At 42.9% G+C, this 16,573-nt stretch overlaps 1 protein-coding gene across 1 annotated transcript in view; it reads right to left on the minus strand.

Annotated features, from left to right (window-relative positions):
• Positions 1-1,699: 1,699 nt before the first annotated feature.
• The window catches only part of LOC125159782 (ankyrin repeat domain-containing protein 26-like), a 33,956-nt gene continuing 19,082 nt past the window's right edge, over positions 1,700-16,573 (minus strand). The window contains exons 5-9 of the mRNA XM_047848407.1: positions 16,242-16,303; positions 12,393-12,463; positions 11,967-12,060; positions 2,440-2,568; positions 1,700-1,843 (exon numbers count right to left, since the gene is read on the minus strand). Coding sequence (XP_047704363.1) covers positions 2,527-2,568; positions 11,967-12,060; positions 12,393-12,463; positions 16,242-16,303 — 269 coding nt within the window. The 3' untranslated portion in view covers positions 1,700-1,843; positions 2,440-2,526. The remainder of the gene's footprint in view (positions 1,844-2,439; positions 2,569-11,966; positions 12,061-12,392; positions 12,464-16,241; positions 16,304-16,573) is intronic.

Consider the following 16,573-nt stretch of genomic DNA (forward strand, 5'->3'; position numbering starts at 1 on the left):
GTTGACATCTGCCCCTCCCTCGACAGGGAGCAGGCATGGGATGTGGGGGTAGGCAGGAAGAACAATGTCAACAATAAGCCACAGAACTCAAGCACATCTAGGTGAGGTTCCAGTGCCGATGCACCTCAAAGATCGCTTGCCCTCCCAGAACATGAGGAGACCTCGAGAACACAAATTCTAGGACCAAACAGCTATGTACAGTGCCACTGACACACTAACATACAACCAAATCTCAAGCAAATGAAATCTCACAAACACACTTGCTAGAGAGAGTGTTGTAATAACGTAAGCAGTCCAGTGAGGTGGGTTTGAGTCACTGAAGAATTCAGTGATGACCTTCACAATCTTGTTGCCCCACCGGCTGACCAGTTCTGTTTTCTGAGGTAAAGAAACAACAAAACGGTCTAGTGCTCCTTCCAAGGAGAGGACGCTCATTACTGGACCACAAATCAACAGGTCACTTGGGTGTCTGACAGGAGCAATCTTAACCCCCAGAGACACAGGCAGGTAGAATATACGATTTAGGAGACCCAAATGAGGGTCCGAGTTGAATATTTACAATGATTTTTTTTTAACTTAAGCTCCTGTAAATTATGCACTTGCTAACTAAATACAGGAGTTTATTGAAGTGGGGTGTCTGGGTGGCTCAGTCGGTGAAATGTCTGACTTCAGCTCCGATCATGATCTCACATTTTACGGGCTCTAGCCCTATATCGGGCTTTGTGCTGACAGCTCAGAGCCTGGTGCCAGCTTCAGATTCTGTGTCTCCCTCTCTCTCTGCCCCTCCCCTGCTCACACTCTGCCTCTCTCTCTCTCTCTCTCTCTCTCAAAAATAAACGTTTAAAAAAATAGTTTTTAAAGTTTATTGAAGAGGGTCGGCTGGGTGGCTCAGTCAGTTAAGCCTCTGACTCTTGATTTCAGCTCAGGTTATGATCTCACGGTTCAGGGGTTTGAGCCCCACTTCAGGCTCTGTGCTGTGTCAAACCTGCTTAAGATTCTTTCTCTCTGCCCCTCCCCCAATTGCTCACTCTCAAAAATATTAAATTAAGGAAAAGAAATGGAATATTAAGTCCTTCCAGTTCTGTGTGTGTATGCGTGTGTGTGTGTGTGAAGATTTGGAACAAGAAATAAAAACTTTTTCAATACTTCGTTAGCATTTGAGCCCTATTTGCCATTGGAAAGGTAAAAAATATATATTTTGTTCTTAAATTCATTTTAACCACAAAAATGAGGCATGAGGGAACATCAGTGATAGCCAAACACGGCATGTGGGTTTTGTTACAAATCCTATGGGCAAGAGATCGAGAGGTGTCCATGAACCATTGTATGAAAAAGGTGTATTTGCTATAATACAGGGAGAATGTGAGAGAAAGAAAGAACAAAGGTCAAGAAAATGTCCACTAACAGGAGTGCCTGCATGGCTCAGTTGGTTAAGTGCCCAACTCTTGACTTCAGCACAGGTCATGATCTTGTGGTTTGTGGGTTCAAGCCCTGTGGCCCTGCACAATCAGTGCAGAGCCTGCTTGGGATTCTCTCGCCCTTGCTCTCTGCTCCTCCCCTACATGTGCTTTCTCTCTCTCAAAATAAGTCAATAAACTTAAAGAAAATGTCCAATCACATTACTTACCCTGCTTTTGTAGTTTATGAGGCAGTAATAAAGAGTTCCCATCTAATGTGGGACACTCTCCAATTACATGTTTATGCTGGAAGAGCAAATCTGTACGAACTTTTCCATCTTCAACCTCTGGCATGTAATCAATGTTGTACTTATACGTGAGGAGTTGAGGGCGAGAGGTCACTCGGAAATGGTTGGTGAATAGCTTCACCACTCTACCTTGCATTCCTGCAAAAACCGAGGCACATGTCAATAATGAAACAAGTTGACCAATCGCTCCCAAAACAATGGAGACACCACAATCTTGAGAGCTTAAGTTAGGTCAAACCAAGACATGAACAAGTAACGTACACTTATACACACCTGATGCCCAGACTATGTACCGGCCTTTTAGAGGAATCCTCACACAAACATACATTTAGAGTTAAAACAGGAGATTAAAATATTAAATTAACAGTAACAAGAGATCAAAAGAAAACCTCTTGTAACACAAAGCTTCCAAAAGGGGAGGGCGAGTGGGGAGCCACTGTTTGTAATAGTGTTTAGCATTCAAAAAAAAAAAAAAAAGGCTCAGCACAACCAAAGAACTGGGTCATTTGATTTTAGTTGCTATAAAAGGAAAAGAAAACTGGCAAGTACATCCAGGTCCCTAAAATAGGTCTCTATTTCTGCAAAGGTGGAGGTTATTACAACATGAGAGGGTGGGAAGGTACCTCTACTCACAGTGATGGGGTGAAGCTCTAAGATTCTCAAACACAAAGGAACCTCAGAACAAGATCAACACGAACAATTCCCTAACGCTAGGTTGTTAAAGGCCACCACACCTGTTGTGGAGTCTTTCACATGTTCCAAGTACTGTCGGGTATTCACCACCTGGTCTTGAAAAATGGCTCCAAGAACCCTTTTCCCCTTCAGCGACAGTGCCTGCAATCCAGCCCCCCGCTGAAGTTCCTCTGCACAGAAACAAATGCAAAAACCGTGAATTTTATAGGATAAAAAACAAATGGAAACGTAAACAAAGGACAATGTTAAGTACAACTTAAGTTGAGGTGGTTGGAGGTAGAAAAGAGGGTTGTCAAAGGATCCAAACAACAGTAGTTCGGTAATGGATCACCAGAGAAGGTGAATGTTACCCAGAAGCCTTTCTCAACAAGACCCCATTCCGTGTCAGCGGCTACCCGAGCACCACATTCATTGCTGCTATGGCGTTTGCCTCCTTTCATCCGGTATTTGTTCAGAGGGCAAGCTTCTTCTAATCAGAAACTTTGTCCTTTCTCTACTTTCTTTATAGGCTAATCACCTGGTACCAGAGTGCCCTCTAGTGGGCATCAGAAAATGCTGACTAAATAAACAGTCCTTTCAAAAAAAAATGCATGAGAGGTGTTTGAGTGGCCTCAGTGGATGAAGCTGAGGACTCTTGGTTGCAGCTCAGATCATTATTTCACAGTTCCTGAATTCGAGCCCTGCATCAGAGCTCTGTGCTGACAGCATGGAGTCTGCTTGGGATTCTCTCTCTGCCCCTCCCCTGCTCTTGCTCTCTCGGTCTCTCTACATCAACAAACTGAAAAAAAAATTATCAAAAGCCAGTTTCATGTTTTTTTTTTAAAACAACTGATCGATTTTTTTTAACAGCAACTGGGAAAGGCTCTCATGTTATTTTTATCACACTGTAATATTCATCTAATTGAACTATTTTACAAGGTGACTATTTGAGCACAGTGCAAGGCAACCTTTCACAGATTATGAAAGAAACTTCCGTAAATGGGTAATACAGTCCATGCCTTGGGTTGCACAAACTGGTTTTCTTCAAAATGTTACTTCTGGAAGCTATTATCCCTAGCTTATGATGCTCTTAAACAAACACAGTCTGAATTTCCATAATAGAAAATCATTTCATTTTACACATAAGTTTTTAAATGATTTTTATCAAACTCTCAACTAATTCCTGACACACCCAGCAATCAAATTTATCATATTCAAACTTTCAGTGAAAGAAAACACCAAGCATCATTCACTAGTACTTGCTACATACGGTGTACTTACATAAAATATTAAAAACCCCTGAGATGTAAAAATAGGTGTCTTAATATTGTATATTCATGTTTATCATGTCGTCTTAGGGGTCTGGATTTTGTCTCAGTTTATTATAAAAGTATCTACAACAGAGGATACCAAAAGCAGAGGAAACAGGAGCAAAATAGACAAGTGGGAATTCAACCTAAAAACTTTCTGCACAGCAAATGAATCAATCAACAGAATGAAAGGCAACTTACGGAATGGGAGAAAGTATTTGCAAACCATGTATAAGGGGTTAATTAAAAAAATATAAGGAACTCCTGTTACTCAATAGCCAAAAAACCTAATAACCCATTTTTTGTTAATGGGGAAAGGACCTGAATCGGCATCTCTCCAAAGAGGACATGTAAATGGCAAACAGACATATGAATGTAGAACCAAGCAAAGTACAGAAAACTGGGTATTACCAGAAGGTGGGATGTGAGGGGGCTGGTTGAATTCATGGGGGACAAAGCAGACCCTCAGGGAGAAGTTGCCGCTGAATCAAAGACCGGAAAGAGGAGACTGAGTTACAAGGTTATACGAGCCACAGGTAGAGGAAAGAGCAAATCTTCTAATGTAGAAACCGTGCAAGAAACAACAAGGTGGCCGATGTGACTGCTGCAAGGTGAGCACGAGGTAGAGAAGCTTAGGTCAGAAAGGTAGTGGGAGAGAGGCCATTTTTTTCAATGTTTATTTCTGAGAGAGAGAGAGAGGGAGGGAGGGAGAGAGAACAAGCAGGGGAGGGGGAGAGGGAGAGGGGGAGGGAGAGGGAGAGGGGGAGGGAGAGGGGGAGAGAGAGAGAGAGAGAGAGAGAAAGACAGAGGATCCAAAGCGGGCTCTGCACCGTCACACTTGGGGCTCAAACCTACAAACCGTGAGATCGTGACTTGAGCTGAAGTCAGGGCTTAATGGAATGAGCCACCGGTGCACCCCAGGAGGGAAGCCATCTCAAAGAATGCGCCTCTGACTGGGAAAATGGGAACCTTTACAGGATGTCGGGCAGAGGAACTGCATGGACCGATTTATATGGTTCTGTGTGCTGGGAAACAGGCAGAAGGAAACCCAGGGTGGAAGCAAGACTAGTTTGGAGACCACTTGCCAGGTGCAGCAAGGGATGCTGGTGGCTTGGGCCAGAGGGTAGGAACAGAGGTGGTGACACATTGTCAGATGCCAGATACCTTTTGGAAAATTGGGAGACGACAGTGTTTCCTGGATGCTGGTGTGCAGGAAAAGTTTGGGCTCGCGACAGGAATCTAGGGCGGATGCAAAGACTTTCGCCTGAGCACATGGAAGAATGGAGCTTCTTCAAACGACAAGTCTGGGAGGGAGAATCAGGAGCTCAGAGATGTCTGTGGGGTGTTAGCTGCCTGTTTTGAAGTCACTTTCCAAGAGGGGTCATTGGCTACGGCCAAGCTCTTTAGAAACCTTTCCATCCACTCGGGTGGAAGGGAAGTCTATTCGCAGATGAGAAAACGCATGAGAAGGAAGTAGTAGGAGAAGAAGATAAAGCATCTTTTGCACCAAGGAGACTGAACAGGCTGTGGAGGCTCCAGGCGGGGGAGGTGCGGCGGCTCCCTGCAGCGGGGCGCGTTGAGAGGGCGCCCGACCTTGCCCGCGGCCTCGGGCTCGGGTCCTGGCCCGACCTGACATTGCTGCCCAGAAGGGGACAGACCCTGGAAGGGGGCACAGTTATGTTCGACTTCTCTAGGTAGTTGTCTGGTCACCTTTTACAAACCAGGACTTTGAAGAAGGCTTCAGGTTGCTAACTACACGTGTTTTCCAATCACGCCCCAAACACCGCTAACTGCCAAGTTGTCAGAGGAGGATCCTGTGGTAACAGGGAACCTGGTAAGACATTCTTGGAGATGTGCAGAAAATTATTGACTAGGATTCTTTCCCCCCACACCAAGTCACAGGTCACTGTGGGTTACCCTGCTTGCTTGTAGGAGTCCGGTGTGCATGGAGTTCACACCTACCGCCTATCCCCATGGTGCGCCTGCGCGCGCGCACGCGCGCACACACACACACACACACACACACACACCCCACACCCACAGGCACATACACCCAGGGCTACCGCCACCCGAACGGGTCACCCACCCGACTCCGCTGACACAACTCACCTTCGTTCCTGCCTCCTGAAGCATTAGTCTGATCTGTGGGGTTTTAGTTGCCTTCTTTCATGCCCTGTAGCCTAGGGTTCCTCTTCCAGCCCCGCAGCGCCTGAGCACTGACGTCCGCGGGGTCAGAGGGGCAAAGCTCCTCTCTGAAAGGGCCAGCCTTTCCCGGGACTGGCCCTGTACCTGTACCTCACCGCCGTCACCGAGGGGCAGTAGGACTAGCCTGGCCTCCTCGCGGGACGCTCCCACAGTCAGCAAGGCTGGCCCCGACCAGCCCCCACCCTCATTTCTAGTTCAACCCTGCTGGCCCAGCCCCTTCAGGCACCGCCTCCATCCAGGCCCACATGAGGCCTACCTAGTAGTGCACCTGGCGCTTTCAAAGGTGCTCTGAGTCTCAGGGGGATGGGCGTGGGTGGTTCTGCCTGCTCTCCTGCCCCGCCCAACCTCCCCCCACCAACCATCCCCCGATTAACCTGCCAGTGACTTCACCCAACGAAGTGCACATGGAGCTCCAGAAACTTTGGCCCTTACCACTTAATATTTTAACCAGTTCCCCACGGCTCCCAATAAAACTACATTGTAACCACCGTGACTATCCTTGGATCCAAATCTAGGCTCCTTCATCATCCTCTCCTTGGCCTAGATCCCTACAAGTGGGTTTGCAGTGATTTGTAAGCTTTTAAGCATTGGTGTAATTAAAAAAAAAATTGTTGTTGTTGTCGAATCAGGCTCTTTTTGTCCATTGCTTCCGAGTTTCTGTCACTCTTTGACTTTGCCACTTAACACTGTTTTTTTTAATTCACTAATTCTTTAGTTTTGTAATTGCATTGTCTTGCATTTAAATCCTTGATGCACACACTGGATACCCATTTCATTGTTTAACTTTTTTAGTTTCATTCCAGGTAGCGTAACAGCATTGCATTAGTTTCCAATGGACACTCATTTTAACTCAGAGAGTTATCTGACACCATTTCTAAAATAATCCTAACCTTGCCCCTGCTTTGAAGTCCCATCGTAATTCTGCAGAAACCTGTGTGTTCCTTTGGCTCTAACTGCAAACTCAGTTCTGCTTTGTCTGGTGTACCAGTAACACGATGTCTTGTTCCTTGATCTTGAAAGTATTCTGAGCACTAGAAAAGCCTAAATTGGCTAAGCACTTGAAAATCCCTGGCTGTTCCTTCAAATGAGTTTTCGAGTCAGTGCATTAAGTTCCAGAATATACTAAACACTATTGCCTGGTGACCTGAGGTTGGATTGAATTTAGACATCGATTTAGTTCTTCCGAGTCGCAGAGTCTTCACTAAGGTTTTCCTGGAAAATCCTTGTGCTCATAAGTGATTCCAAGGAAGATGTTTAGGGGTATCCAATTGCTGTATAGAGAGCACCCTGGAAACTGGCTCAGGTGCCCTCTGGTGGGGGCCATGTCAATTGAGTGTTCTGCTTTCAGATTCTGGTTTCTTTGATGAAGGTAGCCTGAGAGAGGGTGTAGGGAGAAGAAGAGGAGAAAACTCTGGAATACCAAATTTTAATGTTTTTATATGATATATGATCTGATAAACATACAAATGTATTTACTTGTCAAATGGAGGAAATATAGGAAATTCCCTTAGGGTAAACATTTCTATTTTCATATTCCAAGCACCACATCAACTATGATTTTACATATACACACATGTGAATGACACTGTTATTCTCGTGATTATAAAACTGAACATGCTGTTTTCAGTGACAACAAGATATTTCATGGAACAGTTTGAGAAGCAGTAACCTAGGTAGGAGCCAGAATGCCTGGGTGTGAATTCCCACTTCTGCTCATTATGAGCTGTATGACCTTGAGCACACTACCTAAAACTTCCGTGTCTCAGTCTCTGCATCTGTAAAATGAAGGTAATAATAGCACCTACTGGGGCACCTGGGTGGCTCAGTCGCTTCAGTGTCTGGCTTTTGACTTTGGCTCAGGACGTGATCTCAGGGTCACGTGACTGAGCCCCACAGCGAGCTCTGTGTGGACAGCGAGGAGCCTGCTTGGGATTCTCATTCTCTCTTTCTCTCTCTCTCTCTCTCTCTCTCTCTCTCTCCCCTCCCTCCCACCCTCCCTCCCTCCCTCCCTCCCACTCTGTCTCTACCCTCTTTCTCTCTCTCCCTACCTGCCCTTCCCCACAATTTCCCTCTCTCTCGCTCTCTCTCTGAAAACAAATAACCTTATAAAAGTGATCTCAAAATAAATAATAATAGTATCTACCGCACTGGGATCTTGGGAACATAAAATTAGGAAATAATACATGAACAACTTAGAAGGGTACGTGGCACATAGTCAGCTCTAAGTGTATGCATTTAGCCTGATTACTGTTGCTGTATTTGGCGTTCCAATACAATGTGATAGTTTAGGCAGGTGGCATGCCAATACAAGTGGTCCCCTATACAAATTATACTGAAGTTATTCTTCATACCACCGCCAAGTGGCAGCAAACGGGGAGCATGAGGCCCAGAATCTCTCCTCAGTACTTCACACAACTTTTGCCAATGCCACTAGCAAACAGTACTTTTTTTTTTTAACGTTTATTTATTTTTGAGACAGAGAGAGACAGAGCATGAACAGTGGAGGGGCAAAGAGAGAGGGAGACACAGAATCTGAAACAGGCTGCAGGCTCCGAGCGGTCAGCACAGAGCCCGACGCGGGGCTCGAACTCATGGACGGTGAGATCATGACCTGAGCCGAAGTCGGACGCTTAACCGACCAAGCCACCCAGGCGCCCCTAGCAAACAGTACTTTTTTTTCCCCACTTATACTACTTTTAACTAACTCCCTCTCTATACTACTCAGTGGACAATACTCACAGACTACAGTACAAATAGCACCTCCTAGATTGAGTAATAGATGCTTTACATGACCATCAGAGGCAAGGGAAAGCCACTGACATGGAAATAATCAAGTCTTGCGAAACTAAAGTTCCTCAATCATTTCATATCCATACTATTTACGTTAGGCTGCTTTAGCAGGTACTCTGATGAAGAGATTAAGGCTTTGTGGTAAAAGCATATCAGAAGAGCTGTCCCCAGAGCTTGGCAGTTGGTAAAATGCTATAAATGTGTAAATCCCAGTTCTGGCTGCATAAGGAAGAAAGACTGCAATTTCTCCTTTTCTACTAACCATTTGCTTAAGTTTTGAAGCCTTGTCCATCTATCACCCTGCTTCTCCCCTTGCAGTGGACTCGAACATTCTTTAATGTATCGTCTCATCCACAGATTCAACTTTTCTTCACTTATTTCCTTCTTTTACACTAAAATCTAACTTTCTTTTTTTTTTTTTTTTTTTTTTTTTTTAAATTTTTTTTTCAACATTTATTTATTTTTGGGACAGAGAGAGACAGAGCATGAACGGGGGAGGGGCAGAGAGAGAGGGAGACACAGCATCGGAAACAGGCTCCAGGCTCTGAGCCATCAGCCCAGAGCCCGACGCGGGGCTCGAACCCACGGGCCGCGAGATCGTGACCTGGCTGAAGTCGGACGCTCAACCGACTGCGCCACCCAGGCGCCCCTAAAATCTAACTTTCATTCCCATCATTCCACTAAGAAATTTTGAGGGTCATCAAGGACCTTTTTTTTGTTTTAACTTTTTAAAGTCTTTATCCTGCTTCACTTCTTAGCAGCAGCGGGTAACAATGCCCATACCCTCCCTCTGCTCTTCGAACCCCACCTTATTTCTAAAGGACGGCAACCCCTGGCATTGAGTTCTTGCCCCTTGCTATCTGTCTTTTGAATTGCTCTTAAGGCTTCAAAACCAGATTCTCCAACTCACATTTCCGGCTCTGACCCCTTTACCTAGGCCATGTGGACTTTTTGCTCTATCGTCTAGGTGTTCATAGACAACATCCTCAACCACACACTCAAAAATCATTACTTGACATGGATTACCTCTGTAGACAGCTAATCATGTACATTTTATTGGGGCTCTTTTCGGTGTTACTTTGAGTGTGTTTTTCTTATTGAGTCTTAGGAGGCACCCTTACCCTTAGGATGCTGACCAGCATACTTTGTCTCACTTTTCATTTATAACACAATACTTATCACAAGGGCTGGGTGATCACTGGTTTGCCTTGTTTCCTTTTGAGTAATTTCTTAGTCCATAGAGATCTCAACTTATGGAAGTCTTCTGAAGTTCCTTTCAGACGCATACTTGGCTATATTGTTAGGAAGGTTAAGTTGGCTAGAGCTACCTCTTCTTCCCAATTCAGATTCTTCACCTCAAAACTGTGTGCATCAAATATCTTCACCCAGGTAGCCTCTGGTTTGGGGATTCAGGAGATAAGGACCTTCTAGAGAAGTCAGGGCTATGGACTGAGTTGGCTGGAAGCTATCTTAAGTTTTTGATTCACAGGGAACACCTTAAAGTGGCAGCTAATTTCGTGCCATAACCCTAATTCCTTTCTATAGGGATCTACAGAAAATCCCTCCTTATTCTTTAATAAGCTTCATCAGTTTCAGATATTCTTACAAATTTTAGTCTTTGAGACCTTAAAGATTTCTTTAGGACACAGTAGCAGGACAACGCCTAGCACTCTCATTCACAGAAGACTGATCAACAGAGTGTCATGTTACTTGCGTGAAAGTACCCTAATACAATGTGATTCATTTATAAGAGGTCTAGAAAAGAAAATAATTTTCAGTGTCTCTTCAGCCACAAAAAGGACCAGTCAACAGGATGTTCTAGTTCCCCTGACGGGTATAGCTGTCTAATGAAACTTGCATGTGTATTATTATATAGCTTGTGTGATGGACAGAAACGAGTTGGTCAGTGTATCTACCTCATTGCACCCACTTAGGATTTACAATGTAAATCCTACAAAGGAGGCTGAGAGTGCGATGACATTAACCGTTCTGCTTGGAAAACAGTTGGGGTTTCACTACATATCAATAAATTAGAATCTTGAACGGCACATTAGTCTTTTCTGAGATTGAATTGTGAAACCTCTGGAAGGCTGATTAACTCAAGTGAGTGGAAAAAGAAAATGAGTTCCTGAACTTGCAAAGGTAGGAGCACTATGTTACTAGATAAGGCCCTGACAGAGCAGACATTTCTACTATTTTACTGGCATTTCTTTTCCTTTACAAATCCAACAAAGAGAAAACTCCATTCCTTTGAAGGACGTTTGCATAACGACCTGCTAGTCATTCTTGATAAAGACAATAAATTGCAAACTTCTAATTACAAACTACAACAAATCATCATTAAAATAACCCGTTCGAAACTGTCACTAAAGGGATGAGATTACAAAAGAAAGTCACAATTCAAGATCAAATGATCACTCAAAGTTTGCACAAGTTTGAAACACCCTGAAAAATATTAGCAGGGACTCACACATCTGTATGCCAATGTTCACAGCAGCATTATTAACAATAGCCAAAAGGTGGACTAAACCAAACGCTCACTGTGGTATATATAAAATGTTGCTTTACTTAGACTCTCACAATGGTTTTATGAAAATCTCACTACAAACATCATTCCTTTATGAATTCAATCAACTTCATCTCTTTTTTTTTTTTAATTTTTTTCTCAACGTTTATTTATTTTTGGGACAGAGAGAGACAGAGCATGAACGGGGGAGGGGCAGAGAGAGAGGGAGACACAGAATCGGAAACAGGCTCCAGGCTCTGAGCCATCAGCCCAGAGCCTGACGTGGGGCTCGAATTCCCAGACCACGAGATCGTGACCTGGCTGAAGTCGGACGCTTAACCGACTGCGCCACCCAGGCGTCCCAGCGTCATCTCTATAGAAGAATTACATCACTAGTAGCAAGTAGGAACAATATCAACCTAACCTTCATTTTTATTTTTATTTTTTTTAATTTTTTTTTCAACGTTTATTTATTTTTGGGACAGAGAGAGACAGAGCATGAACGGGGGAGGGGCAGAGAGAGGGAGACACAGAATCAGAAACAGGCTCCAGGCTGTGAGCCATCAGCCCAGAGCCTGACGCGGGGCTCGAACTCACGGACCGCGAGATCGTGACTTGGCTGAAGTCGGACGCTTAACCGACTGCGCCACCCAGGCGCCCCTCAACCTAACCTTTAGATCAGTGAGATTTTCCATATGAGCCAAAACATTCTCATGTACTACTACTAGTGAAATAAGGATTCCTTTTCAGTAGGACAGACATTAAGAGACCCACTTACCAAACTTATCCTTAACAAGTTGCTCTGAAGATCTTGAATTTGGGCCACTTGCTGTTTAATGGTTTCTTCCCATCTGGCATGTTGAACTTTTAGCCTAAAATGCAGATCTTAAGATAATTATTCTCACACATAAATTTAAAAAAATACCATATAATTTCTGAACAAATGAGGGTATTATTACATAAATTCTTAAAATTTTATCAAGAGGAAGATTTGGCAATTGTGCCATTTTCCTCTTTGTGTTTTGTGGATAAGGTACAAAATTGAGAGATAAGATGCCACGATTCTGCATTTCAAACTAGCTCAAAGCTGGAATTTGTATCCACTTAACAATGATATACTGGCATAACTAATACATTTCTCATACTACACTGCTTATCTGCTCTATAAATACTCACGCTATTTTCTCTGAGGGTAGAATTCTACTTTTGCATATGATCTTTCATCTCCTCAGCATGTCTTATGGCCTCTGCATGTCGATCCTTTGCTTCTTGCAACTAAAATAAAGAAAAAAATAATTTTAACTACTGACAATCTAATAGAACACCATCACCTATTTCTGTAACTAAATTATTTTCTTTTTTGACTTGAGAGAGTGAGAGTGAGAGAGAGAGAGAGAGAGAGAGAGAGAGAGAGAGAACATGCACAAATGGGGAAGAGAGGCAGAGGGAGAGACAGAGAAAATCGTAAGCAGGCTCCAAGCTCAGGGTGAAGCCTGATGTGGGGCTCGGTCTCATGACCGGTCTCATGACCGGTCTCATGATGTGGGGTTTGGGATCATGACCTGAGTGGAAATTAAGAGACAGGACGCTCAACCAACTAAGCCGCCCAAGTGCCCCTGTAACTAAAATCTTATTGGACCCAGTCACACTCTCCCCTACATGCTGATGATGGCTACTTTGAGGTCAGAACAGCAGAGTTGAGCTGCTACAACAGAGGCTATGGCCAACAAAGATGAAATGTTTCAATACTCTTACAGAATAGTTTACCAACCTTACTGTACTACAACAACATAACGTTTTTAATGATTTTAAATTATATATGATCAGATAACCGTACAAATGTATCTACTGGTCAAATGGAGGAAATCTAGGAAATTGCCTTATGGTAAACATTTCGGTTTTCACATTACAAGCACCGCATCAACTATGATTTTAAATTTTCACATAGGTGAATGACATTGTTATTCTCGTGATGATAAAACTGAACATGCTGTTTTCAGTGACAACAAGATATTTCATGGAACAGACTGAGAAGCAGTATCCTAGTAGGAGCCAGAATGCCTGGGTCTGAATTCCCAATTCTGCTGGTTATGAGCTGTACGACCTTGAGTACACTACCGAAAACTTCCGTGTGTCAGTCTCTGCATCTGTAAAATGAAGGTAATAACATCACCTACTGGGGCACCTGGGTGGCTCAGTCGCTTCAGTGTCTGGCTCTTGATTTCGGCTCAGGACATGATTTCAGGGTCATGTGATTGAGCCCCACAATGAGCTCTGTGTGGACAGCGAGGAGCCTGTTTGGGATTCATTCTCTCTCTCTCTCTTTCTCTCTCTCTCTCTCTCTCTCTCTCTCTCTCTCCCCCCCACCCCCGTCTTTCTCTCTCTCCCTACTTGCCCTTCCCCACAACCTCTTTCTCTCTCTCTCTCTATCTCTGAAAACAAATAACCTTAAAAAAGTGATCTCAAAATAAATACTAATAGTATCTACTTCACTGGGATGTTGGGAAGATTACAATAGGAAAAAACACATGAACAACTTAGAAGGGTACGTGGCACATAGTCAGCTCTAAATGTCTGCATTGATTACTGTTGCTATATTTTGCGTTCCAATACAATGTGATACTTCAGGCAGGTGGCATGCCAATACAAGTGGTCCCCATACAAATTATACTCAAGTTATTCTTTATTCTACCACAAGTGGCAGCAAATGGGGAGCTTGAGGCCCAGAATCTCTCCTCAGTACTTCAAACAACTTTGCCAATGCCACTAACCAACAGTACTTTTTTCCACTTATAATCCTTTTAACTGACTTCCACTCTATACCACTCAGTGGACAATGTTCACAGACTACAGTAGAAATAGCCCCTCCTTGATTCAGTAGTAGATCCTTTACATGACCATCGGACGCAAGGGAAAGCCACTGACATGGAAATAATAGAGTCTTGATAAAATAAAATTCCTCAATCATTTCATGTCCATACTGTTTATGTTAGGCTGCTTTAGCAAGGGTTACGGGCTCTGATGGCCATGCACTTGAAAATCCACAAGTATCTTTTGAATCCTCAAAAACAAAATCCAAAAAAAAAAAAACCTCCTACTAAATTTCCTACTTTAAAAGCAATTACACATAAAAATCAAAAAGTGTATACATATATATATATATATGTTAAAAACCAGAACATTAAAGCAGAAGCCCTTGTACGTGCTCTCTGGATCTAAACTACCTTTTCGGCCTCATTTGGCCATTAACTCTATAAACTGAGCATGGAAGTTCAGGGTTAGGATAATGGAATGCTGACCTTACCAACAATATAAACAATCGATTAATGCATGTTTCCTCTGTTATATATATGTATATATATATATATACACATATATACGTGTATATGTATAAAATATATACATACATATATATGATATATATCTAACATACTGTCTTCTTACACTATAAACTAAAGAAAAGGTTACTAAGAAAATCGGAAGGAAGGGGTGCTGGGTGGCACTGTCGGTTAAAGGTCAGGCTCTTGACTTTGGCTCAGATCATGATGTATACTTCTTGCGTTCAAGCCCCATGATAGGTTCAGCACTGGCAGTGTGGAGCCTGATGAAGATTCTCTCTCTGCCCCCGCTTCCCCTACTAACATGCTCTGTCCACTCTCTCTCTCAAAATAAATAATTAAAAAAAAAGAAGAAAAATAAAATCATAAGGAACAGAAAATACGTTTACAGGAGAGTACTCTATTTATTGAAAAATATCTGTGTGTAAGTGGACTCCCACGGTACAAACCCACCTGGTTCAAGGGTCAACTGCATACCTGTATGATGTCTCCACCAAGAGATTACTGGAACTTAACATAGAGCCAAATTAGAAAATCAAAACCCCGTTCCTACTTTCCCATTCTTTTCTGGACACTATGGCCATTTTATTGGCCTTCAGACATCTTCACATTTCAAACAAGTATTTTCTTGGGGGGCCTGGGTGACTTAGTCGACTAGGCGCCCAACTTTGGCTCAGGTCATGTTCTCAATTTCATGAGTTCGAGTCCTGCATTGGGCTCCTTGCTCTCAGTGCAGAGCCTGCTTCGGATCTTCTGTCCCCCCACCCTGCTCTCAACAATAAACAAACATTCACCAAACAAAGTATCCTCAATATATAGTAAGTCACTAAAAGCCACTGCGATCATTTTGTCTTCTATTTCTATAGCACGCTTTACAGTTTACAAAACGTTGCCACATTTGTTCATTCCACATAACCAAGAGGTGGCTATTAGTGCCATTTTTAGGAACGAGGTCATTGACATTCAAGCAAGTTTTTCCAAGATGCCACAGCTAGGAAGTGACGGAACCAAGATGCTAGCGTGTCTTTTGATTTCAAGTACAGTGCTTGTAGCATTATGCAGCAGCTGCCTGAGCCTAAGAGATCAGAACCTTTTCACCTCCTTCCCTAGTTGTCACCTTAGAATAGGTCATCATTACTTTACTTACATTACCACAAGTAGGACTGCGAAGTTATTTTAATTATCCAAAATGGGTTTTACTTATTGAAGCACCACTAAACCAAACTGTGCTCATCATAATCCCAATGCTCCTTGTAGATCTACTTGACAATCCAAACATATTATTATCAAGTCCCAGGCCATATCTTTGGAAGGTTCAAGTTGTAAACACCATAATCCAAACTCTTTCTGGATGTCAGGAGGAGTCTGACACATGATCCCGTATACACCACAGGATCATACACTTGGCCATACGTTGACCTAGAGTAATTCTTTAGTGTTTCAGATACCTTAACTTCAAAACCCAAACTCATTCCCTCCAAGCCTTCGTTTTCTGCACTAATACTACACAACTTTCATTACGTCTGCAAATTAGCAGAACTCTACTATGCTGTGTGCTCATAATTAACACATAATTATTTTATCACATATAGGAAAACATAGAAGGAAGTTGTTTCTGTGGGCAAATGCAGAGATGAGAGAGTGAAGTCAAAGCATCTCTTGGACGTTTTAACATCACTCCATGCTTAAACTTAAAAATAAGAAGAAGACAGTACCTCAGGAAGAGAAGGTGATTCTACATCTTCCTCTTCTCCTAATTCTAATGCTGACATCATATCTAGAGAATACGGTCACAGATAAATTAATGAAAACATGTGTTACTATGAACTTTAAACACATACACAAGTCTATCTCCATTCATGAATATTTCAATAAAATAAAAGCAATAGCAGAAAAGATGTTCAGGGGGTTCGAGATTTTCCGGAAGTAAAAGGGGGTCGTACTTGGGATACTCATAAAGAAAGATAGCAACAGAAAAATATCTTCACGAAAAAAGGATAATATATTTGGATCTACATACTTTTAGATTTTTCTCATACTAGTATTG

Source organism: Prionailurus viverrinus, unplaced genomic scaffold (assembly GCF_022837055.1).
Source record: "Prionailurus viverrinus isolate Anna unplaced genomic scaffold, UM_Priviv_1.0 scaffold_61, whole genome shotgun sequence".
Classification (NCBI taxonomy): domain Eukaryota; kingdom Metazoa; phylum Chordata; class Mammalia; order Carnivora; family Felidae; genus Prionailurus; species Prionailurus viverrinus.